This window comes from Fusarium fujikuroi, chromosome FFUJ_chr09, assembly GCF_900079805.1.
Source record: "Fusarium fujikuroi IMI 58289 draft genome, chromosome FFUJ_chr09".
In the NCBI taxonomy this organism is placed as follows: Eukaryota; Fungi; Ascomycota; class Sordariomycetes; order Hypocreales; family Nectriaceae; genus Fusarium; species Fusarium fujikuroi.
The window spans coordinates 1,483,980-1,509,767 of NC_036630.1; the positions used below are offsets into that span (position 1 = coordinate 1,483,980).

The following is a 25,788-nucleotide window of genomic DNA, read 5'->3' on the forward strand; positions in this document are numbered from 1 at the left end:
ATAATTGTGTGGCTCAATATTTCAGTCTTTGACAATGGCTAGGCTTGGTGGAATTTATCGTTCGTTTGATGTTCACCATGTAACAAATTACACAAGAGTAGCCAACTTCTTTTGAGCTTGGTATCAGTATGCATTGTGATTTGTGATGCTCAACTTGATTGAGACAGAACGTCAAAGAAGTTTCTAGACGAAGACTTGGCAGAGTTGTTCTGCCTTTTGGGGGCATCATTTTTACCCACCTTTCGCTTTTTCTTGTCTTTGGCAGTTCTTTTTGGCACTGCGTCGATACTGGCATTTTCCAATGGGACAAGCCTAGAAATTGCCTTGTAAATTTGGCCCTCATTGCTTCTCTGCAGAAGCACAATGGTTCTCTCCACATCAGGAAACTCCGCCAGAGGTGGTAATGACGACAGCATGTCGTTTAGTTCTGGTAGGGTTCTTTGAAGCTGTCCAAGTGAGATGATTTGCTTCAAGAGTCGAAACGAGTAAAAAGCGGCTTGGAGATGAGCAACAAAGTGAAGAGTGTCCCAAGTAATTTTCCCAAAAGTTGGGGCTTGTAAACTCTCTTCCAAAATCTGCAGCGAATGTGAACGCTTGCCAACTTCATGGCTATATCGTATATCAAGAGTCAGGCACAGGATGTACCAAGCCCGAGTTATGTCGACTTGTGATCCTGCTCTGATCATAGTCATTAGTCTGGCCAACTCATGAGACCAAGCTTTCGCTTCCTTCTGGGGTAGTAAAGGCACCTGCCGCCCTTTTTGCGCCAGAGTGTTGACCCTCCGGTACTCCTGAACAGTTGTTAAAGCACCAGGAATGATCCATCGGGCTACTGTGTAAGCCAATTGTCGAATTGGCGTGCTCTGTTCCCAGGCACTTCCCCGCGAAGGACTCTCTAGCAGAATAGGAAGAAACATCTTGGGATCGCTTATAGTGTGCATGTGGCCACTCTGGGGTCCCAGTTGCAGTATCATCTCCGATATTCTGGGGTCCAGTGAACCGATTGCTATTTCTTTTCCGTATGTTGAGGTGGGAATTGGTGCAACTACATGGTCTAGATACTCGTGGCAGAACTCAGTGTAACCCGTTTGGTCGGTGATTGGTTGTGTACACTCCTGCAAGAGTTGTGGAAGTGTCGAATGGGCGGACCGTTTTCGTTCGTAAGCAAATCGGCACATCTCAGCAGAAGACGCAAGCTTAAGTTTCTCGCAGATGTGGGAGGGACTGAAGCTTGCGCATGCGAGATTGGACTGATCATCAAGATAAATGTCGCGGAGAAAGACGACACTTCCCTTGCCTAGATCATGGACTAAAAGATCCGAGTCGGAGGTGAGAACCGTCCCGCCCGATTGTGACAGATGCAGTGCGCAATATGCATCTGCCTCACCCGGAACAAGAATTACTATCTTCTTGTAGCGCGGCGAAAACCTCAAGGCATCAATGATAGCAGGTACATGAAAACTGGGTGGCAATGCCGATTTTCCTGGTGGTTTAACTGCAGAGAAGAGGACCGGAGCAACCTCATTGGCAACCGAGAAGTACGACGGGAAGAAACCATTGGTTTCAGATGCATGTGCGGCCTTCAATTGACTGAGACTTTTGATCATGCGCTCCATGCGAACGGGTTCTTTTCCTTTTGGGAGGTATCCGTCAAAATATATAGCGTCCCTGTCACTGTTAGTCTCATCCAAGCAACAAGAGACACAGAACTTACACGCCTACACCACGCCGAGTGAGTTCATCCAACCATGCTACAGTGGTCTCGCCAAGAAGTTTGTATGACGGCTGGGGAATACCTTGTCTGTTGCAGATGTACAAAATATGATACGCTAAGGCTGGCCCATCGATGACTACATGTTCATTGTTAAGACCTCCATGAACGACGTAGGGCTCCAGGGTAGGTATGAGACGAGGAATCCCCATGTTGCGGGAGGGTTTCGAGGTTAGTGAAGCTCTATCCCAATTCCGTTCAGGAAAAAAGACCAAGTTGCTACTGTTCAAGAGAATAACTATCTCTTTTCAGGCCCCTCAATGTCGTTTTTACTTAGAAATCAGTCGTAGGAGCTCCAGGGCTGCTGCTTCATGGTAAAAGGGACCAGCACCTCAGCTAATCGAGCAAGAATTTCATAGGCCTTAACTGAGAAATGTCGAGGCTGTGACGCAGTTTCCGGGATGCCCCGCTTAGTGAATAACTTGCGGGCAGTATTACAGTGCTGGACACTGTAAGTCTTCCGGCTTCGGGATGCTTGATTTGGTGCCAAAATTGCCCTTTGACTCCACTATTAGAGAAGCCCAGCTCCTATCTACAGTTAGTGTCAGATTTCCAACACACAGTGCAACGAGCCGGGGCAAAGAAAAAAAAAACCTCCAACCTGAACGCGGCTTTCCTTCAATCTCAACTTTTCTTTCTTCCTCCATTTTCTTCAAAACTTCACCCTTCCACGTCGGTCGATGGGCTGGTCAAGATGCGCAATACACTGATCTTCGCAGGCAATTCCTGCCCAGTCCTCACAGGTCAAATCTGCGAGAATCTGGGCATGCATCCTGCCAGCGCTGAGCTTACCCAGTTCTCCAATGTGAGCTTCCCTTGCCCTCGTGCTCGTAGCCATGGTCATTCAACATGACCCTTCTTTGGCCAACCATCACGATCACTCCTCTGCAGGCCCATATTTGGCAGTCAAACAAGCTGCGTGCTTTGAGCTAACCAGTGCCCAAGGGTGAGACGAGCGTCAGAATTCTGACAAGTGTCCGAGAGAAGGACGTCTTCGTTGTCCAATCAGGCAGCCCCAGCATCAATGACTCCATCATGGAGCTTCTCATCATGATCTCGGCCTGCAAAGGCGGTTCTGCTAACAAAGTCACTGGTTCGTGGTTCTCGTCCCCTGCTTGAGACCTCAATCGGCTTACTTGTTACGTCCAGCCGTTCTTCCTTATTTCCCCTACAGCCGCCAGTCAAAGAAGAAGTCTCATAGAGGTGCGATCACTGCTCGCATGCTTGCCAACTTGTTGGGTGTTGCTGGCGTTAAGCACGTTATCACTGTCGACCTTCATGCCTCGCAGATGCAGGGCTTCTTCAAGTGTCCCGTTGACAACCTGCACGCAGAGCCTATCCTTGCGAAGTGGATCCGCCACAACGTGTCTAACTGGCGCGAAGCGGTCGTGGTCTCCAAGAACGCTGGAGGAACCAAGCGGGTGACATCGCTTGCGGATGCTCTCAAACTCAATTTCGGGATTGTTACTACAGACAGGAAGCGTGTGAGTAACATGACAGCGAGCATGATCATGAGGCACTTCGATCATAATGTAGAGCGTCAACCCACGCCGTTGGAGTCTAACCGACCTATTCCCTACCGTGGACCACGGGCTTCCGAGCGTGCTGTCGAGTCCGAGGCTACTCCTAAGAGGCAGACCACCCCCCCTCGCTCCTCGCGAATTGTGGCGGACTCACAGGGCTCTCCTACACGCGTCAACAGCTCCGCCCGTTCAGTGACTCCCAATACTGCCGAGGCTACGGACCCTAACACTACTCCCCCTGCTGGATCACCAGATGGTTCGGCCGATGGTGAGGCGGATTATGATGATCATAAAGCGTCTGAAGTTACACAGGGCCGTTTGGTTCAAGGCCGTATCGTCGAGGATGACTATCCGTCTCCTGATCGATCTGTTGTGGACGGCAGTGTGGAAGATGATCCCATGACTATGTCTCATGCTTCATCATTCTTCGTTCCTGAGCCCCAATCTCTCGGAGGATCTGGTGACGCAGCGGCAAGTTCCGATGAGGAAGACAACGCATTCGAGGATCCAGGCGCCGAACATCTCATCACTCTAGTCGGAAATGTCAAGAACCGGACCGTTTTCATCGTGGATGACATGATTGACAAGGCTGGCTCTTGGATCGCTGCGGCTGAGACAGTAGTCAAGAAAGGCGGAGCAAAAAAGGTTTATTGCATGGCCACCCACGGTGTTTTTGGCGGCGACAGCCTGGAGCAACTGCAAGCATGCGAGTGCATCGACCAGATTGTTGTGACCAACAGCTTTCCAATTGATAAGGACAGGGCACGCAGCATCAGCAAGCTGGTGGTTCTTGACCTCTCATTCCTACTGGCAGAGGCCATTCGACGTAACCACTATGGTGAGGCTCTCTCGCCTCTCTTCCAACATTATGGTGATTAGATAGGACTGCATTGCAATGCTTCCAATCTCACATAGTCACCCGTTGCTACGCAATCGCGCCTAGTCTGCCTTGGCAGCTAAGTGCTTACCGACACTACCATTTGTGTTTTGATGATTACTATTCATTTTTAGCGAGGCGTCTGGGGGAAAGGACATATTGGTACCATATGCTGGACCATTGTACCCGAGGATGAAAATTCCGACAAAAAAGCAGAGTAGGTTATGAATTACGATTTCAGTTCCTGGTCTTTTGGTTTAGGTTCGTGATGTGATGTGATGTAGCGCTTGCCTTTTGTCAAGGCTCAGTCAAATGCAACCCAGCGGTGCTGTCACTTGTTGACGGCAAGGGCCCGATTCACCCCAGAATGGGTTCTTAACGGAACGTTGGTAGAATAATCTTTCGGTCTTAGAAGGCCTGCAACTTAGAACCGTCACGGATTCGTGTCTCTTCGGGGACAAATGAGTTGTGGGCAAGAGAAATTTCCGAACATTTTGTAAACAGGATGCCCTTGACAGCAGTTTGTTTGTATCGAATATTGCTGTTTAAGTCAACATCTCTACCTTTCTATGACTAAGGTTTTTGTTTAATACAGCTCATACATAGTAATTGTACTATATTTTCGCTTGAAACTTTGTTATGAAGGCTGTTTATTATGTTTACTTTCGGCTGTCTAAGTCTTTCGGTGCATAATACCAGCACCAGCCTGTGGTCCAGAAGATTAGCTAAAGCCTTCGACTCTTGAGTTTTGATTCAGTATGTTACCTGATGACTGGGGAATACTAGCGTATCAGCAACAACAACGTTCTCTCGGCGAGTTGCGGTAAACACGATGATCTCAGCAATGTCGTCGGGAGTGAGCGGTTCGCATCCGCTGCTCGCAAGTCAGTACTGTGTATTTTGACCAGTGTAAGACAACCTACGCATAGACAGCATCGGCCTTTTCCTTGTCACCGTAGAATCGTACCACGGAGAACTCCTATGAAGCCGTGAGCAGCTCGTCATGTTAGCTTACACATAAGGTTACACTTACAGTTTCAACCTGACCGGGATCAATCTCAATAACACGGACACGACTGGCAATGAGCTCCTTTCGCAAGCTGTCAGTAAAGCTGCGAACAGCAGCCTTTGTAGCGCAGTAGATGCCACCGCCAGGGTAGGGCTCTCGGCCAGCAATGGAGCCGACGTTGATGATATCACCGTGGCCACCGTCTGGTCGGGCGAGGAAGATGGGGAGGATAGCCTGGGTCATGTTGATGAGACCTGTGACGTTTGTTTGGAACATAACATTGATGTCCTCCACAGCAATTTCAGGGGCACGAGCAACGCCCTTGACAAGGCCTCTATTGTGTTGTTAGTAACCCTTCAACGAAGTTGACCACATATAGACAGGAGCTTACGCATTGTTGACAAGCACGTCAATGTTCCTCCACTCCTCGGGCAAGTTGCCGACAATACCGTTAACCTCAGCAGGGTTGCTCACATCGAGCTTGAAAGGCAGAACCTTGACACCATCGCCGACCTCTTTCCTGATTTCTTCAGCAAGTTCCTTGAGGGAATCAACACGGCGTGCAGTGAGGATGAGACGAATATCATTATTGGGCGCAGTCCGAGCGAACTCCAGAGCCGTGGAGCGGCCGATGCCGGAGGATGCACCAGTGACAAGAATTGTCTTGCCAGTGAGGCGTTTGGCAGCAGCAGAAGCCATTGTACGACGAGTGAAGAGGGGGCGAAAGAGGAGAGTGAAGGGGTTTGAGTTTGAGTGTGAGGTTGACAAACAGACGTTAAGGGTCTTGGATGCGGTAGTGAGTAGGCGACGGGTATTCATTTGTTGACTAAGACGGTGGGGAAGATGGAGATGAGGATGGTGTGATTGGACTTGATAAGAGAGGTTGAAGATTCGGAGGAGTCAGAGTTGAAATACTGGGAAGGGTTCAGTTTGGGTATTAGAGATAATGATAATATCTAGACTAAATAGGTCCATGTTGGTTACTAAAGTGAAGCCCATGAAGATATCTATCGATATTGCAAAGGCACGTTCTGATTAGACAAAAGGACCAACCAAACAGACCAAGAGATCATGATGATGAGAGTCGAATTTAAGGACTTTCCAAGACCCGATGCCTCCATCGTTCCAAACTGTCTGTCATTCATGTCATGTTGGAGGAGCGGCCTTTTCTTACCCCGCGATTCGACATGACATGGGTCCCGAGCAGGGCATGAGCCTAGGATTTGTCCTATCAGAAGCTATCAAAGTTGCTATATTTCTGGCCAAGGTGACGAGAAGGCCCTATAATGAGCGTCATTTTAGGCCCCAAAGCTTGACATGAAAACCTCGGCTTTGAGCTCAAGAACCGCCTCTATCCGCTTGCTTACAGTTCCATCTCGATGATACAACCTCGAGGTCTTTTTGAATCGTACCCAGAGATAGGAATTTATCACGGCGCTGTCTGTCTGATAGGCCTGGTTACAATCTAACGAAACTGTTTTTGGGTACGGATACAGCAGGGAAAGATATCCTTATTGAAGATAACTTTGTACTTGTATGAAGAGTCGCTGTTAGGAAGCGATACTTGCTGAACTCACGGTCTCTTTGGGTTGAAGTACAAAAGCTGGATGAGTTGGAAGTGAAAGAATGTTCTTTGGAAAGCTAATAAAAGGCAATGTGACTCTCACAAAGGATTGGATAGGTACTTTACCTTACCTTACCTACCTACTAAGGTACTAAAGGTAGGTATGCTCTCAAGCACACGATGAGTTGACGGTTGCAATGAAATCATTTTATTGGTTGCCATCCAATGACATATCCAGTATCTACCCGCTGGACCACCATCACCCCTGGCAATAGAATTCACCAAACCCCCACTAAGGTACCTAACCTTTAGGTACTATTGTCCCTGGCCAAAGCCACGGGACGGGGCGATGCCAATGCAAGGTATTGCATTCACCGCGCGCATCCATCCTCCAAATGTGTCGTCATTCTTCAGAGCTTTCCTCGAACATCCATCATTTAGTCTTATGACGCGAAAAAGCAGCCGTTCGAAAGATCCTGACTTTTTATCCCTCTCAGTTTATCTTCTGCGATTCTTATCTGCATACACCGATTCAGCTTGCAAAACATCATGGGCGAGCTCGCCGACTACCTCATCAATAACGACCCTAGCTTCAGCAGGTAGCGCACATTGTCCCGCGTATCTGGACAACTGTTGTTTGTTTGACTAACAAACCCCGAGGTCACGATTAGCAGCCCGATATTCGGACTTTCGATCACAGCGCACTTTGAATCCCGATGGCTACCAAGCAAACATTTTCGCCTGGCGCCAGGCCCTCTCAGATCTTGTCGCCAGCGGCAAGATTTCCCACCGCGGGTCCAGCCCCGATCACTTTGTCCTCAAACTCGACGATTCCTTACTGCGGTCACTAGAATACAAGGAATTTGGCCAGCCCCTGGCCCTCGGAACCGTAGTGCGCGAAGCGACCGCCGGCCGGGACTTTATTCCACTACAAGATTTCGAGAAATCGCAACAGAGTATCTATCAGCGCAGTTGGGCAGGTCTACCATGGAGTGCGATGAGTTGGACTTTGCGACAGCTGGGCGTGGTAGACCCTGCCAGGGGCGACGATAAGCTGCCCACAGGTCAATATGTCATTGTCAAGAACATGGAAGCTGCCGCGAAGGAGCTGGGCGATCTGATGGCTAGAAAAGTGTCAAGATTCGATCGTGTTTTCAGCAGAGCACAATTTCAAAAAGCCTTTTCCGTGGCTCTCGTTAAAGGCCAACAGCTGACGGACTCGGACCTTGATGTTCTACTCAAGTTTTTGTCACGGGATAAGGAAGTCATCGAATATGATGGGAAAACGATCAGAATTAAGGGCTCTGGGGAGCAGAGCGGTATCACAAAGGAGGACGCTGCGATCGCCTCCCTGAAGGAGCTCACAGAAAGTCTGAAGCATCAAACCGACCTTCTTAACACACGCATCGATGAACTCTCCCAAACAGCTAAGGAAGCCGTCACTAAAAAGAACCGCGTTGCAGCTCTCGCTGCGCTTAAATCCAAAAAGATTGCAGAGACCTCGTTAGCCACTCGCTACGCGACTCTGAACCAATTAGAAGAAGTCTCCGCCAAGCTCGAGCAGGCTGCTGACAATGTGCATCTTGTTAACGTCATGGAGGCTTCTTCTGGTGCGCTGGCAAGTCTCAATGCACAAGTCGGTGGTGCCGAGCGCGTCGATGCAGTTATGGATCGCCTACGGGAGCAGAGCAGTGCGACCGACGAGGTGAGCGCTATTCTGGCCGAATCAACATGCGAGCCCATCGACGAAACTGCGCTCGACGACGAGCTCGAGGCTATGGAGGCACAAGAGCGCGAAAAGGAAGAAGAGAAGACGAAGAGCAAGGAAGCCGAGGAACAGAAAGCCCGCGACGAGCGGGAGGCAGCCGAGGCGCAAAAGAAGCTCGACGAATTGCCTGATGTACCTGCTGATGGTGAGGAGATCCGACAGAAGGAGCAGACACCAACATCCGAGACTGGAATTGCAAATCTGGCGATATAGAAGACGCCAAGCGAACGGACTGGGAAGAGAGCCAAGCTCAACGCAGGCCGGATGGTTCGTACGTGTACATGATGATATAGTAGGATATCCCTGGCGTTTTGGACTTTAGATTGTACAATTGGGTTTTGTTGATTAGTATCTATACACCAAAGGCACATTTGTTGCGCCATTATAATATCGTTAGGTGGTATCTCAATGCATGCCCATCTATATCTGCCATTCCAACCATCAGCACGCAGTTCTTAACCGACTTACGAGTTGCGATCGTAGTTCTTAGGCCAGGGGTCGCTGTGTATTCAGGCTTGTGAGAGCCCGTCCTCGCGGGTGTCTGATGGATGTCTGCTTGAATCCCTATTGCTCCCTCGGTGGCCCTTAGACTGAGAACGCGATGGTCCAGGCGAAGGACTATCGGAATGCGACGGTCGACCTGGGATTCCTTCCGCCGGTCTTGATGGAAAAGACGAGGGAATTGACACAGCCCGCAAGTCTGCAGAATGATCTTGCATTCGATCGCTGTTCTCCTGTGGTGTTGTATTTCCGTCCACTTTCGACTCATTAGCAGCCTCTTCAGCCTTCTTTTTGGCCTCAAGCCTAGTCCTCTTTGCATTTGCAATCAGGTCTTTAAAGGATGAGTCATGTTTAGCTGCCCATGCTGCACCGTCGAAGTCTTTGTCCTTGATGATTGCTGCATTCTGTATCGATCGCCCTGTTGTTGGAGCTCGTCCTCCTTGTGTGCGTTCCCAGACATCCAAATCATGTAACAATTCGTGACGTTTCCTTGGGCGAGCAGCGTCGCAGTTTGAATTCCATATCGTCATCCACTCTTTATGTCGGCGCTCAAGAAGAATTCGAGGGCCCTGATTTGAAATACCAAGATCAGCCATCTTCTTTCGCAAAGCTTGGTCCTTGAACATGGAGTAATTTATTGCAGGCAGGCGATCCGGAGCCTTTGTCTGATGTCGCTGTTGGCTGAAGCTGGTGTTTGAACTACTGCCAGGATTTCCTCGTGGCCTTTGCACAGGTCCTGTACATGTCTCGAGGTGCTTGAAAACCTGCCATTCCTTCATTCGACTTTCGCAAACTGGGCACGCGACCAGGCCGTCCTCTGGGGATTGTTAGGAAAGAAGTGTGCGCCTTTGGCACCGCTGAACTCACCTGGCTCTGGCTGAAAATCCTCATCACCCTCTAAGAATTCGACAGTTTCGTCTTCTTCAGTAGGAACTGTATATGAGGGGGGGGACCGAGTGTTTCGCAATCGCGTGGATGACCGTAGTCGCTTGCCATCTGGTGCATCGCCCGACTCATGATGATCTTGGACTGCCTTTCGTTTCGAGCTTATCTTCTTGGTATTTGCGTTTCGCGCCAGGTCAAGTGTTGCTGGTCTGGCATTGATGAATGCTTGCACAGCTTCTTCCACTGCCCAATTGCTCCGCAACTTGAGCTCTTGCTCTGATGCGCGACACAATGGGCATTTGCCCTCATTGGACAAAACTCGCCGGATACATATTGAGCAAAAGGTATGGCAGCAAGTTGTGATCATGGGGGTTCTGTAGAAGTCCTTGCATATTTGACATCGCAAAGCGCTTTCGACTACGGCAAGGGCAGTTAGTGGCGTCGTGAGCCAGTCTGTAGAGTCGGGGACATCATGGTTGGCCATGGGGGGCGCAACAGTGCGAACAGGAGCTAAAGCGAATGAGTAATATGATGAAGGTTGAAATGGTCTTGATATCCTCAGTTGGACTTTGTAAATTTAGGACAAAGATCCCAGACCCAGACTAAAGTGGTCGCGCTGGAGACGCGATCGCTAGGATGACGCTGGTAGTGATTAAGGAACCCGATTCTAGAATAACGCCCCTGGAAAGGCCAGATTGAGTTAGTGTTATGCATTTAGCCGGTTGGCGGCTGGCCTTCCGAAAGCGCTCCACGTGATGTCGCGTCCCCCCCAACGCGTCAGGTACTTTTCTGTTTCCTTTCCTACTGGTAGAAGCTACCTTGCATTGTAGGTATGGATCGTTAATGAGGGACGGCGATCTTACCGCGTATAATCAACCATTTTTCGTGTTATTTGCCCTCAATTTTAACTCACGTTTCAAGACTACAAAACGAAAAGCAACATGGACGAACATAAAAAGTTTCTGGCAGATCGTCTGCTTAGTGAAGAACAGCCGGTTCGTTTCAGCCCTTTTGTCACGTTCACTTAGTGCAGCCACTGATGGAGTGTAGATCACGTATCGGGTTTTGAGTAGAGCTTTGGATGTACATGTCAACACTGCCAAAGAGTAAGCTCGACAACTTCGATAGGCTCCGGAATAAGCTCTGACATTTGACAGGATGCTCTATGACTTTCATAGCTATCAAAATGCGCGGAAAGCTAACTCTGTTCATGCGACATACCTAATTTATGGCACCAAAACTCCGGAGAAGGACGAATCTGACGGTGATGTTGAGATGTCAGGCTCATCGCCCGAGGAGCCCCTTTCAGATGAGGTTCCGACTTCCACACTGACTCTGGCTCGGGAAGAAGAACTAAACGGTACGAACCCTTCGAGGGGAACTCATGAGACGGGCTCGAATTGATTTGTCTCCTAGATATTCTAGCTGCCTATGAGCAGGTAGTTTCGATCCACATTTACAGTCTTTCGCCTCATCCCCAAAAGGATCTTTCCCTCCTGTCAGAGGTTGCATCTCAACTCTCGGAGTATTCCTCAAATGGGGATAGCACTGCCACCTCTAAGAAATATGGCGTTATTAGTAACCCGAACGCTCGAAGGAGAGAACGGACGATCCGGCCTCAACCCTCTACTTCAGTTCCCTCTCCGGCCGCCAAGAAAGAACCTGCTGCGTCAAAGTCAACATCCAAGACAACGGTCAAGGAAGAAACGTCAACGGTGAAGCCAGAGGTAAAGCAAATGAAGTCTGCTAAACAGGAGTCTTCAGTTCCATCGTCCAAGGAGGGAACACCAGCTCCAAGTGGCGGGAAGAAGCCAACGCCATCTCTTAAACGAGGAGTATCTGGCGGAATCATGCAGTCATTCGCAAAAGCGGCTGCACGACCGCCTAAACCCAAGCCTGCCCCCAAGAAGGAAGAGGACACAACCATGACTCTCTCTGATGACGGCGAGGCTGATGACTCTGACATCGTGGCAACCAAATCCAAGTCCACCGTGGATTCTACCGATATCAAGCGGAAGCGTCAGGAACGTGAGGATGCACTACGGAAAATGATGGAAGACGATGACGAGGAAGAGGAGAAGGAAGAGTCCGACAAGGAATCCGAGCAAGCCGATGAAGAGATGGAAGAAGTACCAGAACCTGAGCCAGAGCCCGAGGCCAAGAAGGAAGAGAGCGAACCAGCAGAAGTGATCTCGAGCACTGGTGATGGACGCAGGAGGGGTAGAAGACGCGTAATGAAGAAGAAGCGAATCCTTGACGATCAAGGATATATGGGTAAGTCTTCCTTGTGCTACAATCTTATCAGGCTATGATGCTAATCGCCAAAAGTTACCATTCAGGAACCTGGCTGGGAATCCTTTTCTGAGGATGAGGCCCCCCCACTGACCAAAAAGGCAGCCCCTGCTCCCACACCGACACCATCATCATCTACGGGCTCCAAATCAAAGAAGCCGGCGCCAAAGGGACAGGGCAACATTATGTCATTCTTTTCGAAGAAATAGAATGCATTTAGAAAGGCCATTAAAAAGACCATTCAAAAGAATCAGGGAGGACAACGACTGCAGAAAACATATTTCTAATCATTTGTTGGCATCTATAATATCGTTATCAGCCATTGTGCTAGCAAGCGCCGCCTTGTATTTCTCAGGGTTGGCCTTTATCCTCCGAAGCACCTTTGATAACCTTTCAACACCTTCTACCAGGTCCTCTTCGGGGACATATGCGAACGCCAGCCGTACGGCGTTGTCCAGATAAACAGAAGCCTCATCGCCAGGCACTTGAAACATAGTTCCATTTCCCACAACTAAATTCTCCTCGGTCATCGTGACTTCTGAAACAAGCTTGGCTGAGATACCCTCTTCCAAGGTGAGCCACACGAAGTAACCACCATAAACACTGCCGTTGACAAGGCCAGCGTCTCGGATGCCAACATTAAGAGGCCCGAGATGCTTATGTATAGCTTGCATCATGATCCGGTGTCGATGTTGAAGTTGAGGCCTGAGCGTAGTGGCAAGTCGCTCCTGAAGAGCCCCTGACTGAACCAAATCGGCCATGATAGATGCAGAAAACTGACTCGGCGAGCCACCAGACTTTGTTGCACCCGTCTGTGCCAATCCAAATGCAAAAGCAGGAGATCCTTCAAGCCAACCAGTTCTCATTCCAGGGCCAGTGAGTTTACTGAACGATCCATTACTGACAGCGTGCCCAAAACCATGGGGATCGTTGTTCGCACGACCCATAGCCAAGTCAATGTCACACAGGCGCGGGAGTAGCATTTCTGGATGCTCGTTAGGGCCCAGACTGCTTGAAATTTTGCTAGGGTCGCTGTCGATGCGCCATTGGAGAAAATCGTATACGTCGTCACAAATAATGAGGGCATCATACTTGCGTGCAAGCTGAACAAGAGCTTCTCGACGACGGAGAGACATTGTCTTGCCGGAGGGATTCGAACAAGTGGGAACCGCGTAGATGACATGTCGATAATGCTTACGGTACTTTCCAGCATCACTCACAGGAGCCTAATCGGCGTCAGTTTACAGACTACCCACAGCATTCGCGAATATTATACCTTGGCTTCTGGAGCGTGCTTCTCAAACTCAGCTAGTTTGGCCCCCAACGCTTCAATATCAACACCCTCCTCATCTTCTGGTGTCGCCTTCAAGCGCCCCTCAAAGCCGTTGTCGCGGAAGATCTGGAAGACGAGGTGGTATGAGGGTGAAATGCACCAGACAGCCTGAGTTACGTTAGGATCTGTGAAGCTCTGGAGAATGCAAGCGACATTCTGACTTGCACCACCAGAGATACAGATACGATCCGGATCTCGTTCAACACGATAGTGCTCTGACAGCCAAGTCGCCAATGCCTCACGTAGCGGCTGATATCCAGAATCTGGACCGTATTGCAGTGCGGGAATGTATATAGCTGGATCTGAAAGGCTGCGCTGAGCAGCAGCTGAGAGAAGGTCAACAGGCAGAAGACCTGGGTTTGGCCAGCCACGAATCAGATTAATCTGATGCTTCCCCGACTGAAGATTTGAGGGGAATTCAGAAGCATGGGTTGGTTGCGCCGTCATCCTGGCTGTGTTGATGTATGTTGGTGATGACAGTGATGATGATACTGAGGGGCAATGGCTATTATGGCGACATAGAGGGGAAGCTGCAGCGTCATTAGACAGCAGATAGGAACTACAACTCAGCGTTCTGTGATATTGGTATCGCCCTCCCTCATATATCGCGTAATTTCTATAGAGGCCAACGTCAACAGCGAGCCCAAGTGAGCGATGTCGGACCCGTTGGAGGATATTCATGGAGCCGAAGACGATGGTCAATGGTGCAGACGGCTAACTTGCCTAGAATGGTGAGGGTTAGAGACGGATAACTGTGGACCTTTCTGTTACAGTGCTTGCAGCCAGTCCATTAGCTCAAAATCTCAAAATCTCAAAATCTGGTCCGGGGTAACGAGATCCGATAACTATCAGGTTATCATTGCACTGTCTTTTCTTGGGTGGAAGACAACAACACTTGTCTGTATTCAGACCAGTACAGGAACCATCGAGCATTTATTATTGATTTATTTGTTGCCACAAACACCGTATGGCCCAGCATTCTCGTCAATCATATCTCATACGGCGCAGCGCCCTCACCAAAGATCAAGTGTGGTTTCCTCTTAGCCAAATCCAAGATTGTCGACGCAAATACACCATTTGCCCAAGCAAACCAACTTCTTGTGTATTGTGTGATGTGTTGAACATCAATACTTTCGTGGACCAAGCCCAGCCTGGCAGAGTCGAGCACAAGTTCAATGCAATCTTTGATCTCTTTGTCATCGTTAGAGGTTCGAGCCTGAATGAGAAGGCTCATCGGCCACGCGTTTCGTAGTCCGATATGCGGTCCTGTAAACTGTCAGTGGCAGTACTAATAATGCATGTATGAGAGATCCTACCTCCAATACCCTTGAATGCATTCCCTTCGAGATAGTAAGGGTTTCCACTCTTTTCCAACAACATCTTCCTTGTGTTCTGGTAGATTGGATCGTTGACCTCACAGAACCCCAGCAGTGGAAGTGCCAGTAATGAAGGATAATTAGCGTCGTCCATGAGGATCGACGAGCCATATCCATCAACTTCATATGCAAACACATCTCCATATTTCTTGTGCTTGACCACGCCATGCTCCATGATGCCTTCGCGGAGCTTTGCACTCCAAGCCTCTAATTTTTGAGATAGTGTTGTTTTACCCGCCGTCGTAAGGATCTTGGACGCCCGTTTCAGCTCGACAGACATTTGCGCATTGGCGGGGATGAAGAAACCGAGAATTGTTGCATCGTCGCTGGGTCGGAAGGCTGATCGAACCAGGCCTGTCCCCCAGTTTAGAGGATTACCAACACCCTTTAGGTTGAGTGTTTCAGTTCCAATGTCAGTGCGCCGCGAGAATGTGTACTCGTTGCGTTGAAACTCGCCAGTCTTTGGGTCGAAGGTCGACTTCGATTGCTCAGTCAGCACGTTCATGAGGGTTTCAACAGCGCGGTACCATCTCTTGGTTAGAAACTCGGTCGAGCCTGTATGATCGTGGAAATCATTGCCAAGAGCGAGGAAATGTGCCAGAGAATCTAGCTCATACTTGCACTCGAATACTGCTTGCGGCTCATATGCCGGATGTACGTTGTCTTCTTGCCCATTAGACGAGAGAGGTAAGTCGCTGATAGGTGGAGGTTGAAATGCGTTACAGTATGGGGACTCAATCACATACTCGGCCTGAGTATTGATGGCACCGAGCAATAATGTGTGAATGGCTGGATCTTTCTTCGCAAGCGGCTGGTAGGGGCGCAACTGGTTTGTTGAGTCGCGTAACCATTCCGCGATAATGTCACCCGTTATGATGAAGGACTGTGGTCCCTGCCAAGCTCCCTCATCATGGAAGCCCCCAAAGCTTCCCATGCGGAAGAACCCTGTATCTTCTTTTCCTTTGGTGTGGAACTTGACGGTTGTATCGGTCGTCGAAGGGAATGCGTTCTCGAAGAGTCGTGCTAGATCGGGGTCTTTCATACGCGACGTCACATCTTCAATGACCTTTTCGATAGCGTCTGATTGAAATGTCCGGCATTTCGTGCTTGGTCTTTGGTAGGGGAGCTCTCGAGGGCCAGTACTGAAAGGCCGGCTATGCAAAAGTGATGTCAGAAGGGTTCAGGATGTTGCACAGCAGGGATAACCTACTGAGGATATGCTGCATATCGTGTATAGTCGGGACATATGCGATGGTAGCCGCCAAGAGGTGTCTGTTCGTCATCTGGACTGGCGCTGGCAAGGGTCGCGCTCAAGCCAAGCAAGCTTGATGCCAATATGCGAAGTGACATGATGGGAGGCTAACTAGAAGGTATGCTGTTGACTTAGGGATGGCAATATTGGGATATAAACATAGCAATTTCTTGGAACTTAGGTCGGCGTGAATTAGACGTCGAAGGTCAAAAGTCAACACGAGAATGGAAGTTGTCAGAGTTGTGGTGTTACAGCTGTCGCATTATTATCCCTCCGAATACGTAGGGCGAGACAAGCTCGGCCAGAGCTCCAGCGCGGGGCTCATCAGCCAAACCATAAGGTAGCGTGCGTGCATCATGGCTTGTGCAGCCAGCCGATATATATGATTTTGATGGAACATGGGTATCATTTAAAGCTATCTATACATACATCGCTTGCTATCTCTACTTCATGTCTATAATTACCAACCCCATGTCCGGCTTGAAGCTGTGAACACTGGGGGCTTCCATTGAATCTTGGTTGGATCCACTGTTCGTTTCCTCTTCAACTTGGTCTTCTCCCGTTGCTGGATCAACTTCTCAGGAATCACAATCTTGTGGTCGCTCTTGTGGTATACCTGCATCCTGAGAGCTTGCAGGGTATGCTCTACGTCCTGTGTTGTCATAGCCAGCGCTGTTGATATCGCCTCGATCGTGACCTTCTCCTCACGCTCGTTGTATCCCATAAGTAGCTCCAGAATGTTCTCTGACCAATACTGTCGGTAACTCAGCAGACCCAAATCCGACAATGGCTTTTCTGGAGACCCGAGCTTTCCTTCAATGCGAGAAAGCTCATACGAGAACTGAATCAGAAGTCGACCATAGCCTTTGCGTTGGTATTGCGGCATGGTTAGAATACATGCAACATTGTATCCGTCCGCACTCTCTTTTTCCTTAGAGAAATATCCTACCAAGTGACACCCCTTTTCGGTTCGCACAGTCATGACATAGAACAGGAAGGGATCCACGTCATAGTATAGTGTCTTGTGGTCAAGAAACATCTTGGACAGCAAACAGAGGTTGCGGCACCACGTTCGTTGTCGCCGACCATCGATTTCAAAGAATGATATATCCTCGTTCCGGTAAAGCTCGTTTCCAGGTGGATGTTGTAGGGTGCACTTTCGTCGATGTCGCGTAAAGGCCTTCTCATCTCCATAGTAACTTAAACAGAATTCGCAAATGAAAATCACATCCTCCTGACTGAAGATTTCGGGATAAGGTGAAAAGTACCAGGGGTAAAGGTCGAAACGCCCAAATTGTACCTTGGAGATATTTCGAATTCGAGATACTTCGGTCGGGTTCTGTGTCATCGAGCCGGATGTGCGGAGCTTCTCGATCTCGACTTCACGGCTGAATTCTGCTGGTTCCCTTTTGACTTCAGCTTCCTTCTCATCTACATCCATGTCGTCGCCTCCAACAGGTGTTGCACCATCAACACTGGCGCGAGCTTGGCTTTCACCATCGGGCCCGATCGAGGCAGACTTCTGACGATTTTGGGATTCTACGAAGTCGAGACGGACGTCAGCATTGAAATCGAGTCACAGGAATTGAGATACCTACCAGTCCATGGATGTGGGGTATTTGCCTCTGAAGCAACCGACTGCTCCCGCTTCCCAGGCCTCTTTTGTGACTTCTTAGAAGGTTGTGTCTTCTTGGATTGTGCGGCGGGCGCTTTCTTCGTTTTGGGGTCTTTGGGCTTGTCCTTTTCCGGGTTTGGCCATTCGACCTCTCGAGTAAAGTCCAGCCTAACCACAGGAACCCATTCATCTAATCGTTTATTGAAGTTATCGAAATTGCAATAGAATTGCTTGCCGCTTTTTGTCGTCTTGATACTAAGGATTTCGGCGCGTCGTGGTTGACCTTCCTTTTCGACCCAGGCAATACAACCTGTTGTTATTGTCTCTGGGGTCGCAAGGCTTTTTAGTCGCGGCTCGCCTGAGCCGACGGTGGGCTCGCCGCTAGGTGTGCCACCGGCCATGATGGAAACAGGATGGTTGGATAATATTTGATGATTGTCGCGTTAATGGACTCGTATCGCAAGATAGAAAAGCGAAGGAAATAATCTTGGAGGGGCATGGCAGAAAATGGGTTGGAGTTCTTATCAGTAAGGCGGTGAGAGCGATGCCTATCTATCCTTTCTTAAATGCATAAACTCTGTTAGACTCATAACTCGGAAAGCCGCCCGCTCCATCTGGTGCTCTTTTTACGACTTGTACAAACAGTTCAATTTTTCTTCTAGAAATTCTATGTTGAGTGTTATCTTCTTTTGAGAAGATGGCGGCGCTTTCTTCCAACTGGAAGAAGCTCCAGGCGAAACTCAAGGAAGAGTCTGCATCAAAGCCATCTCTCAAGCGCAAATCAGAGACCTTACCAACGAATCCACCAGCTAAAAAGTCCAAGGTGCAAAAGTCGCCCCCAAAACCGCTTAGAAGACCAACAAAAGCAGCTCAAACAACAGCCAAAAAGCCAATGGGTGGTGTTCACAGTTCGAAAATTGAGGAGTCAGTATCTGGGACCTCAGCATCTCTTGCACTATGGGCCGAAGACCATGATGTGTCTGCAGAAGCCCTAGCAGAGGCATACTGTCTGGGCGCAAAGGACAATTCGATGATGCTCGCCTCAGCAAAGGACAAAATCAACCATGGAATCACAGAAGGGATTGAGATTGGAAAATACATCGCTATCGATTGCGAAATGGTTGGCGTGGGGCCAGGTGGTCATGAATCAGCTCTCGCTCGCGTGAGCATCGTCGATTTTCACGGTGTGCAGATTTACGACTCTTATGTGAAGCCTAAGGAGAAGGTCACAAACTGGAGGACAGCGGTCAGTGGAATTGACCAAAAGAAGATGAGATTTGCAAGGGAATTCGAAGAAGTTCAAGCAGACATCGACAAGCTTCTCCAAGGCCGAATATTGATTGGACATGATCTCAAGCATGATCTAGACGCCCTCATTCTCAGCCACCCCGGAAAAGACATCCGCGATACCGCCAAATTCCCAGGGTTCAAGAAATATGGAAATGGAAGAAAGCCAGCCCTGCGGGTTCTCGCTCAAAAGATCCTGGGCGTTGAGATACAGGGAGGCGCACATTCTAGTATTGAGGATGCGCGAGCAACTATGTTGCTTTTTCGCAAGCACAAGCAGGCGTTTGACGTTGACCATGCAAATCGATATGCGCCGAAACCAGCATCAGGCGGCCAGAAAGGCGTCAAATCGAAAAAGAAGAGCAAATGATGGAGTGGCATAAACAAGTACATCCCCACAAAGTTTAAGATACCCATAGAGCAAGAAGTATTATTTATCGGATAACCGTGGTTTATCGAAGTACGCCCTGATTTTCAGAGGTAGGGAAGTATCCTACCAACCATTGACCTTGGCATTCTGAGATTAATTTGTACAGAAGAAGCCCAATTTGGTCGTAATTTCTCACCAGGTTAAACTAGCTGAAGTGAGACCAGAGTTCCAATTCATAAGGCAACTTGAGTTCATGTTATAAGAGAGGTGCTAATATGTTCCCTACCGACACACTAGACCCCATTTTGACTAATTGCGTGTGAGATAAGATAAGCCTGTCACCCTCGGAGCTCTTTACGCGTCTCGACGTGTCTCCTTCTCTTGACAACGAACAAATCAACCCTACCACAATGTCGCAACCAATACTCTTATTAACACCCGACGAGAACAAATCTAAAGCTGTGGCGAATCTTTTGCCATGCCGTATACACCATGATGGGCCAATTGACCAGGCATCGACATTTTGGACCCCTACTACCACCGATGGTTTGTGTCCCTGGATACGAATCCCGTTGCCATGAGCTTACTGATAGTCTGAGAAGAGGGCACAAAGCTAGCATATTTCCGAGGCAGAAAACTTCAAGGGAAGGTGGTCAAAATGCCAGAACAATGCCGAGGTGTTGTTGTCGAAAGAGCTCCCGAAAAGTACCCCAAAAGTACCAACGAGGACGTGATAGAGGATCTCGATGCCGATCAAGAGCCAGAACAAATAGGAAGCATGAAGATAACTGCAGAGTTTGACGAGATTGTCGTTTGGGGACATGAGACTGTGGCAGATGCCAGTGCAGATCCTTATGTTCGTAGTATGGAGGAGTGGCTTCAGATGGCTGACCGGGTATGGCTCGATATTGACTGGGCAAGAATCTGTTGCTAACTTCTATAGATTCACTCTTACTCACCCTCTGCAGATACGGCACAAAAATAATGTGGGCGACAGTGACCAAGCGTCGACCTGCTCCGCCCACCACAAGCTGTTTGTTGACATCGTGAGATATCAAAGTCGTCACCTCGAACTGACCAAATTCTCCAATATTATACCCGAGCAATACTCATAGCACTCAAGACTACTTTAAGATATTGTCCTACACCTGTTCATGTCGTTGTTGAAAACTCAAGTATAGACCTCATGCAATTGGGAACAAATCGTTTTAAAACAAGGCCTAGGAGCACATGTCTTTTTATAGCTAAAGTCTTGTGTCTAATACCTCTAACCCAGATGGGGTATCCTTCTGTATGCTAAATAAATAGCAAGTAAGTCTATGATTCTAGTAATACAGGTTTTCTTTTGCAAAGTCTGAACTCGCTAGCCTCTGACTCTTCCTCATATGCATCTGGTTAAATGAGCGCTACCCCTAGTTCAACGGCGCGATATGTCCATTCAGGTACTGCCAATGAAGACCGGCGTCAATCTTTCTGGTTTCTTTGAGTCTGCGCACTACGGCGGCTGAGCACTCCATATACCACGCGGATGGCTTCCTTCCAAGAGCGCGTTCTCTCTGGACAATCTCTCCTCGACTGTTAGTATATGGAAAATACCTTGTGTAGTTCCTAGGATCAACATGAGTATAGAGGCGCCTTTGGGCCGAAGTGTTTCTCAACCGCCTGCTCTCGGGGGGGTATCCTTCGGGCAGGGCTTTGGCATTGATTTGCTTGTCCTTGTGATCCTCGTTCCATTCGTGTATCATTACATCAAAGTCTCGAAAGTCCTTATAGCAGGTGACGAAGAGCTCAAACTCTATCTTCGATCTGCAACGTTGTGTGAGATGTGGATTCCACTCTGGGTTGCTGGCAAAATGAGGAAACGTGGTGGATGTGCTGAAATTGAACAGCTTACCATTGATGATCTGCCGGTATGCAATATCTAGGTCCGTAATTCCAAGTTGCTGTACGTATTTGATGTCTCTGAGGATCCTTTTGGCGCCTTTGTGATCCAAGTCTTTGCTCACTCCAAACTCCTTAACGATCCCTCGAAGTGGTGGGAGGCTACCATCGCTGCGACGAAAACGAGACCTCATATCTCGAAGGTGAGGATCATTGTAATATTCTTCATCATCATCATCATTATAGCCATCGTAGGTGAAGCTGAGTTTGTGGGCGGGGAGATGGGCGAACTGATTCATCATGGTGTTTTCGTGTGCATCATCCAGCAGAATATAGCCGAAACATTTGACTGCTAGTTCTTCGTGACCGGCCTCTTGGAGTCGGCCAAATGCACGGCATTCGCAGGTGAAAGACTCAGAATAAGGGTAAAAGGCTCCGAGTGCATCTGGGTCATCCCAGTTGTCCTCGTGCGCTGGTGAGACCCAGCTTTCGTCGCTCGGGAACCTGAACTACTCCTTGTTAGTCTTTGGTTGTACTTTGTCCAATTCAATTGACACTTGCAAGTTTCAGAGCATAAATTTGACCCTTGATCCTCACTTTGAACACAATAGAATGTGTTCCTTATCCTAGATGGTCCAAGAACTCGATCTGCTTGGGGCCCTGGAAGTCGAAGGCCTTTATCTTGGGGCCATTGCCCTACGGAAGCGGAACTAAGTCTGCAACTGACTGTGGCCTCTCGGGATACATTATTTCTTACTAATGAGAGCAATTTGGTATGTTGAATAGGCAATAACTGAAAATGATCGCACTGCTAGTGTTGGGTTAGGATTCAGTAGAAATCTACGGCTTGTCGCCTGGCCTTATAAGCTCGTTCAGTTCCATGAGCTGTTATGTGCCTACAATGTTCATTCAACCCTTTCATGGGGCATGATTTCAAGTGTTCAGTCTGTAAACATGCCTTGGGCTGACAATCTGGCCTTGCTAGGCCCATTGTTGCTGTTCCCGGATAAAGACACCATGGTGTTTACTCGACACTTGCCTTGTTCCACAATGCCGGCCTTTAAGTCGGTCTTTGTGCTTTCTTGTATGTCTACTTAGGTTTTGACAAACCTGCAACTCAATGCGCTTTTGAGGACTGGCTGGAAATTGCTTTCATTATGACAAAGAGTTCGTTGTGCATGACATCGAATCAAGCCATCTGTATTGTAACCTGGGCCGATATGCTAATGGGCATGTATGCATTATCTTTCATTTAGACGTAATCTGGAATGCTCGAATGAGACTCTAGCTGATAATTGACAGTATGTACTCCTGATAAAAACTCGTGGTCATATTGTAGCATCTTGGTTGACTGCCTTGTGACTTGAGCTTCCTATGCCAGTCTACTTCTCGTCTAGGTCCGTTGTGATACCCACCTCTCGTGTTGCTTCAATATCATGCTGAAGAAGATCAAGCTTCTTATTCAGACGAGTAAAGCAATCTTGGCCCAAGGGTAATCTCAGGATCTTTCCCTTTAGATGACCTGCTGCTCCCTCGCCCGTGGCCACCTCGAAGATGATTTCCACTGCGTTACTGGGATCTCCAGGCTGCTTTCCAGCTGCCTTCTCAAACTTCTGAAGTGTTGCTTCCAACAACGTCCCTTGATATGCCTTTTCGCCAGAAATATTGCTCTTAATGCTGGCCTCCAGGAAATTTGTACGGAACGCACCGGGCTCAACCAGCAAAACATTGATGCCGAACTCTTTGACCTCCTTAGACAAACTCTCGCTCAGACCTTCAAGAGCGAACTTGCTGGCACTGTAGAGTCCGCAGCTGGGTTGGGCATCTTGGCCAGCGATACTGCTAATGTTGATGATAGTACCGGAGCCCTGACTTCTCATTCCGGGGAGGGCAGCTTGAATAGTGTATAAAGGACCAAAAAAGTTCGTCTGGATCTGATGTTCGGCCTCGGCCTCCCTTATCACAGGCTTTAGTGGGCACTCAGTCGTTTTAACAATACAGGGCTGACTTACGTAAAGAGCTCGATACCTCCCAAGACGGAGTACCCAGCGTTATTCACCAAAAAGTCGATCCTCCCATAAACCTTCTCTGCATCTTGCACTTTCTTGGTGATGCTGGCCTTGGATTCAGTCAGGTCAATGGTGATGATCCTTCCTCCAGCTTCTTCGATTTGGCGGACAGCATCGGCTGATCTCGCTGTGTCTCGGACAGTTGCAATGGCTCTGTGTCCTGCTTTCAAGACTCTCAAGCTGAGAAGTAGGCCAAGGCCGTTGGAGCTTCCGGTAATGAACCAAACAGGAGTTGTCATTTTGATCTGATTGTTGATGAGACTCAATTCTAGAGGATATGTAAGTTTCGAGCTCGATGTGTGGATTGTTGCAATTCATATGCGCTGATACTGTGCTGTGTCTTATAGTATTAGCATCACGGACTTAATGGTTCTCTATTCCCGTTTAACTTCGTTGGGCGACAAGCATTTGGTGATGAAGCTCCACACCATCTTACTTATCACCGATCACGTATCGGAAATACAATAGCAACGCCGGCATGCTCATAGCAGAGATCCGAAGCTAACCAAAGTAATAATCTGGAGTTCTTGGTCATTCGCCAGTGGCATCTGAACGTCGAGATCTACTATTTCCTCCGATACATACTCTAACCCAACTGGAAAGCCTGTTAGTATGAAACAAGACTGAATGATTCAAAAGACCTACAACAAAATGCTCTCCGGTAGCCCATCTAAGTGACGGTATCTGAGCGAGTCTGGAAACACGACCATTCAGTCTGACATGTAGGAACCTCAGTTTTCTCTCTATGGACCATTACAAGTCCAATTGCAGACTATTACCACAAAGAGAGAATTTGACCGAGGTTCGTCCTTAGCTATTTCCCCTTGGAATTATCTCTCGGGCGCCGTTGTAAGCTCCTTTGATGGCTCTATTCTGTGGAATGGACTACCAAAAACCACCGCCACTCCTAACGAGGTGCCTATATGGAAGACCAACACATCTACGAGAACGCTTAGACATAAAATATGTGGGAACCTGGCACAACACCTTATGGCAATGCTCCAAAGTCGATGATCTCGATACGCCCCCAGATATCAACTGGAGGCCTTTTATTGGAACTGCATGTGTACGTGCTCCAGCTGCGCCTCGGTACATGCTATCATCGTATCTGCAAGACCTGAGGCATCTTCGGGGAGTGGAAAGAAGACTTGTGTCAGGATCGCCAAACCAGGTGTTGTATTTCAGAAGCTTTGGGCCATCGACAGTCTGCGTTATTACAGTGCAGATGAACTCAGCCGACTTTCTATCTAGAGTCTATCAGACCGTGACTGATAGGAGTGAATATGGGGTCACCTAGCCTTCGTTCTTGAGCCCCCGAGGCCCCCCGATGGTTGGTTCTAGGATCGTCTGCTGGAATTCCAGAATTTTCTCGACAGTGACTAGGTCTGATGGGATATAAACTTCCATGCCGCCTGTATCAGATCCAAGGTTTCCGTCATATATTCTCGGTGCATCTTGTACAACTGGGAACATCCTCCGTACCTTTGCATTCGTGATTGTGACGAAACTCGATTCAGGACCAGCCAGGCGCTATTCAATGACGATTTATTCTCCAGTTCGCCGAAAGCACGCTCAACTATGATCCTGTTGACAGCATCCTTAGCTTCCTCATTTTTGTTACACAGAAGTACACCCTCTACTATTACCAAAACTGATGCCTTGATAACATGTCTGCTTGTTGACTGGCTATTTAAATATTGCAATTGACTCCAGCGAAGATATGATCATGTACCATAGCCATAGTTTCCATCTGAGTGTACAGTCAAGCGAGCCTGTTATGCAGTTACAGGATGGTCGAAGAATAAGTATATGTAGCATTGGTAATAACCTCGATGTCGAAGCTCAAAGGGCGTATTCTGGCATGGAATGTAGGACTAATATAGGTACTGAAACAGACAACTTATAGCGATGAAAGCTTTATCAAAGAAACATGACATACATATACGTAGAAGTGTTTTTGTTGCTCAAGGTTTTGTGTGCCTTTCATAATCTAGGTAGGTATGTAAAGTTTCTAGTAAGTCTTCCAAAGGCTAGAGGCAGCAGCACCCAACATAAAACAGTAGAGCAAGCGAAACATAAAATAGATAGGTACCTAGATAAGTACCTTAATATTCACCTCAAATTTTAACTTCTTGAGGCTGCGTACCTATAGTAGGTACCTTAACTATTGCTGGTCCTGGTCCTCACGCCAACGGCCGCCCTGGCTGATGCCTGCGAACCCAGGCCTTATCGGCGCCAAAACACATTAGGTTTCCTTTTAAAAGGGAAATCTGATTGGAAGGTCAGCACGTAGGCATTTATCAAGAGTCATGTAAGTTCTCGTGTGCAGAGGCCAACCTTGAAGAGGCACTGGGAGTAAGGAATTGAGCATTTTCACACCACGGCCTCCCCCTCCCCCCCCCCCCCCNTCCNCNC

At 48.4% G+C, this 25,788-nt stretch overlaps 13 protein-coding genes; 5 read left to right on the forward strand and 8 right to left on the reverse strand.

Annotated features, from left to right (window-relative positions):
• Positions 1–149: 149 nt before the first annotated feature.
• Positions 150–1,923, reverse strand: FFUJ_09718 (uncharacterized protein; the record flags this gene model as incomplete). XM_023568348.1 has 2 exons in its annotated part: positions 150–1,668; positions 1,715–1,923. 2 exons carry the CDS (start codon positions 1,921–1,923, stop codon positions 150–152), a joined length of 1,728 nt encoding a protein of 575 aa, XP_023435560.1.
• Positions 1,924–2,465: 542 nt separating this feature from the next.
• Positions 2,466–4,173, forward strand: FFUJ_09717 (probable PRS1-ribose-phosphate pyrophosphokinase; the record flags this gene model as incomplete). XM_023568349.1 has 3 exons in its annotated part: positions 2,466–2,576; positions 2,717–2,864; positions 2,921–4,173. The coding sequence occupies 3 exons, from the start codon at positions 2,466–2,468 to the stop codon at positions 4,171–4,173; spliced, it is 1,512 nt and encodes a 503-aa protein (XP_023436158.1).
• A 671-nt stretch (positions 4,174–4,844) lies between these two features.
• FFUJ_09716 (related to ketoreductases) lies at positions 4,845–5,879 on the reverse strand (the record flags this gene model as incomplete). XM_023568350.1 has 5 exons in its annotated part: positions 4,845–4,877; positions 4,937–5,045; positions 5,095–5,150; positions 5,205–5,514; positions 5,572–5,879. The coding sequence occupies 5 exons, from the start codon at positions 5,877–5,879 to the stop codon at positions 4,845–4,847; spliced, it is 816 nt and encodes a 271-aa protein (XP_023435561.1).
• A 1,414-nt stretch (positions 5,880–7,293) lies between these two features.
• FFUJ_09715 (related to protein SNF7) lies at positions 7,294–8,725 on the forward strand (the record flags this gene model as incomplete). XM_023568351.1 has 2 exons in its annotated part: positions 7,294–7,343; positions 7,405–8,725. The coding sequence occupies 2 exons, from the start codon at positions 7,294–7,296 to the stop codon at positions 8,723–8,725; spliced, it is 1,371 nt and encodes a 456-aa protein (XP_023435562.1).
• Positions 8,726–9,021: 296 nt separating this feature from the next.
• FFUJ_09714 (probable DNA repair protein UVS-2) lies at positions 9,022–10,382 on the reverse strand (the record flags this gene model as incomplete). XM_023568353.1 has 2 exons in its annotated part: positions 9,022–9,830; positions 9,881–10,382. The coding sequence occupies 2 exons, from the start codon at positions 10,380–10,382 to the stop codon at positions 9,022–9,024; spliced, it is 1,311 nt and encodes a 436-aa protein (XP_023435563.1).
• Positions 10,383–10,839: 457 nt separating this feature from the next.
• Positions 10,840–12,399, forward strand: FFUJ_09713 (uncharacterized protein; the record flags this gene model as incomplete). XM_023568354.1 has 5 exons in its annotated part: positions 10,840–10,893; positions 10,949–11,004; positions 11,056–11,258; positions 11,315–12,172; positions 12,227–12,399. The coding sequence occupies 5 exons, from the start codon at positions 10,840–10,842 to the stop codon at positions 12,397–12,399; spliced, it is 1,344 nt and encodes a 447-aa protein (XP_023435564.1).
• Positions 12,400–12,477: 78 nt separating this feature from the next.
• Positions 12,478–13,970, reverse strand: FFUJ_09712 (related to aminotransferase; the record flags this gene model as incomplete). XM_023568355.1 has 2 exons in its annotated part: positions 12,478–13,416; positions 13,467–13,970. The coding sequence occupies 2 exons, from the start codon at positions 13,968–13,970 to the stop codon at positions 12,478–12,480; spliced, it is 1,443 nt and encodes a 480-aa protein (XP_023435565.1).
• A 541-nt stretch (positions 13,971–14,511) lies between these two features.
• FFUJ_09711 (uncharacterized protein) lies at positions 14,512–16,249 on the reverse strand (the record flags this gene model as incomplete). XM_023568356.1 has 3 exons in its annotated part: positions 14,512–14,789; positions 14,840–16,053; positions 16,110–16,249. 3 exons carry the CDS (start codon positions 16,247–16,249, stop codon positions 14,512–14,514), a joined length of 1,632 nt encoding a protein of 543 aa, XP_023435566.1.
• A 362-nt stretch (positions 16,250–16,611) lies between these two features.
• Positions 16,612–18,167, reverse strand: FFUJ_09710 (probable histone acetyltransferase; the record flags this gene model as incomplete). XM_023568357.1 has 2 exons in its annotated part: positions 16,612–17,690; positions 17,750–18,167. The coding sequence occupies 2 exons, from the start codon at positions 18,165–18,167 to the stop codon at positions 16,612–16,614; spliced, it is 1,497 nt and encodes a 498-aa protein (XP_023435567.1).
• A 296-nt stretch (positions 18,168–18,463) lies between these two features.
• FFUJ_09709 (related to 3`-5` exonuclease) lies at positions 18,464–19,423 on the forward strand (the record flags this gene model as incomplete). The annotated part of the gene is made up of 1 exon (XM_023568358.1): positions 18,464–19,423. The coding sequence occupies one exon, from the start codon at positions 18,464–18,466 to the stop codon at positions 19,421–19,423; it is 960 nt and encodes a 319-aa protein (XP_023435568.1).
• A 410-nt stretch (positions 19,424–19,833) lies between these two features.
• FFUJ_09708 (uncharacterized protein) lies at positions 19,834–20,408 on the forward strand (the record flags this gene model as incomplete). XM_023568359.1 has 3 exons in its annotated part: positions 19,834–19,969; positions 20,026–20,318; positions 20,367–20,408. The coding sequence occupies 3 exons, from the start codon at positions 19,834–19,836 to the stop codon at positions 20,406–20,408; spliced, it is 471 nt and encodes a 156-aa protein (XP_023435569.1).
• Positions 20,409–20,835: 427 nt separating this feature from the next.
• On the reverse strand, positions 20,836–22,051 carry FFUJ_09707 (uncharacterized protein; the record flags this gene model as incomplete). XM_023568360.1 has 2 exons in its annotated part: positions 20,836–21,808; positions 22,032–22,051. 2 exons carry the CDS (start codon positions 22,049–22,051, stop codon positions 20,836–20,838), a joined length of 993 nt encoding a protein of 330 aa, XP_023435570.1.
• Positions 22,052–22,686: 635 nt separating this feature from the next.
• FFUJ_09706 (dehydrogenase-like protein) lies at positions 22,687–23,612 on the reverse strand (the record flags this gene model as incomplete). XM_023568361.1 has 2 exons in its annotated part: positions 22,687–23,260; positions 23,317–23,612. The coding sequence occupies 2 exons, from the start codon at positions 23,610–23,612 to the stop codon at positions 22,687–22,689; spliced, it is 870 nt and encodes a 289-aa protein (XP_023435571.1).
• Between the last annotated feature and the right edge of the window lie 2,176 nt (positions 23,613–25,788).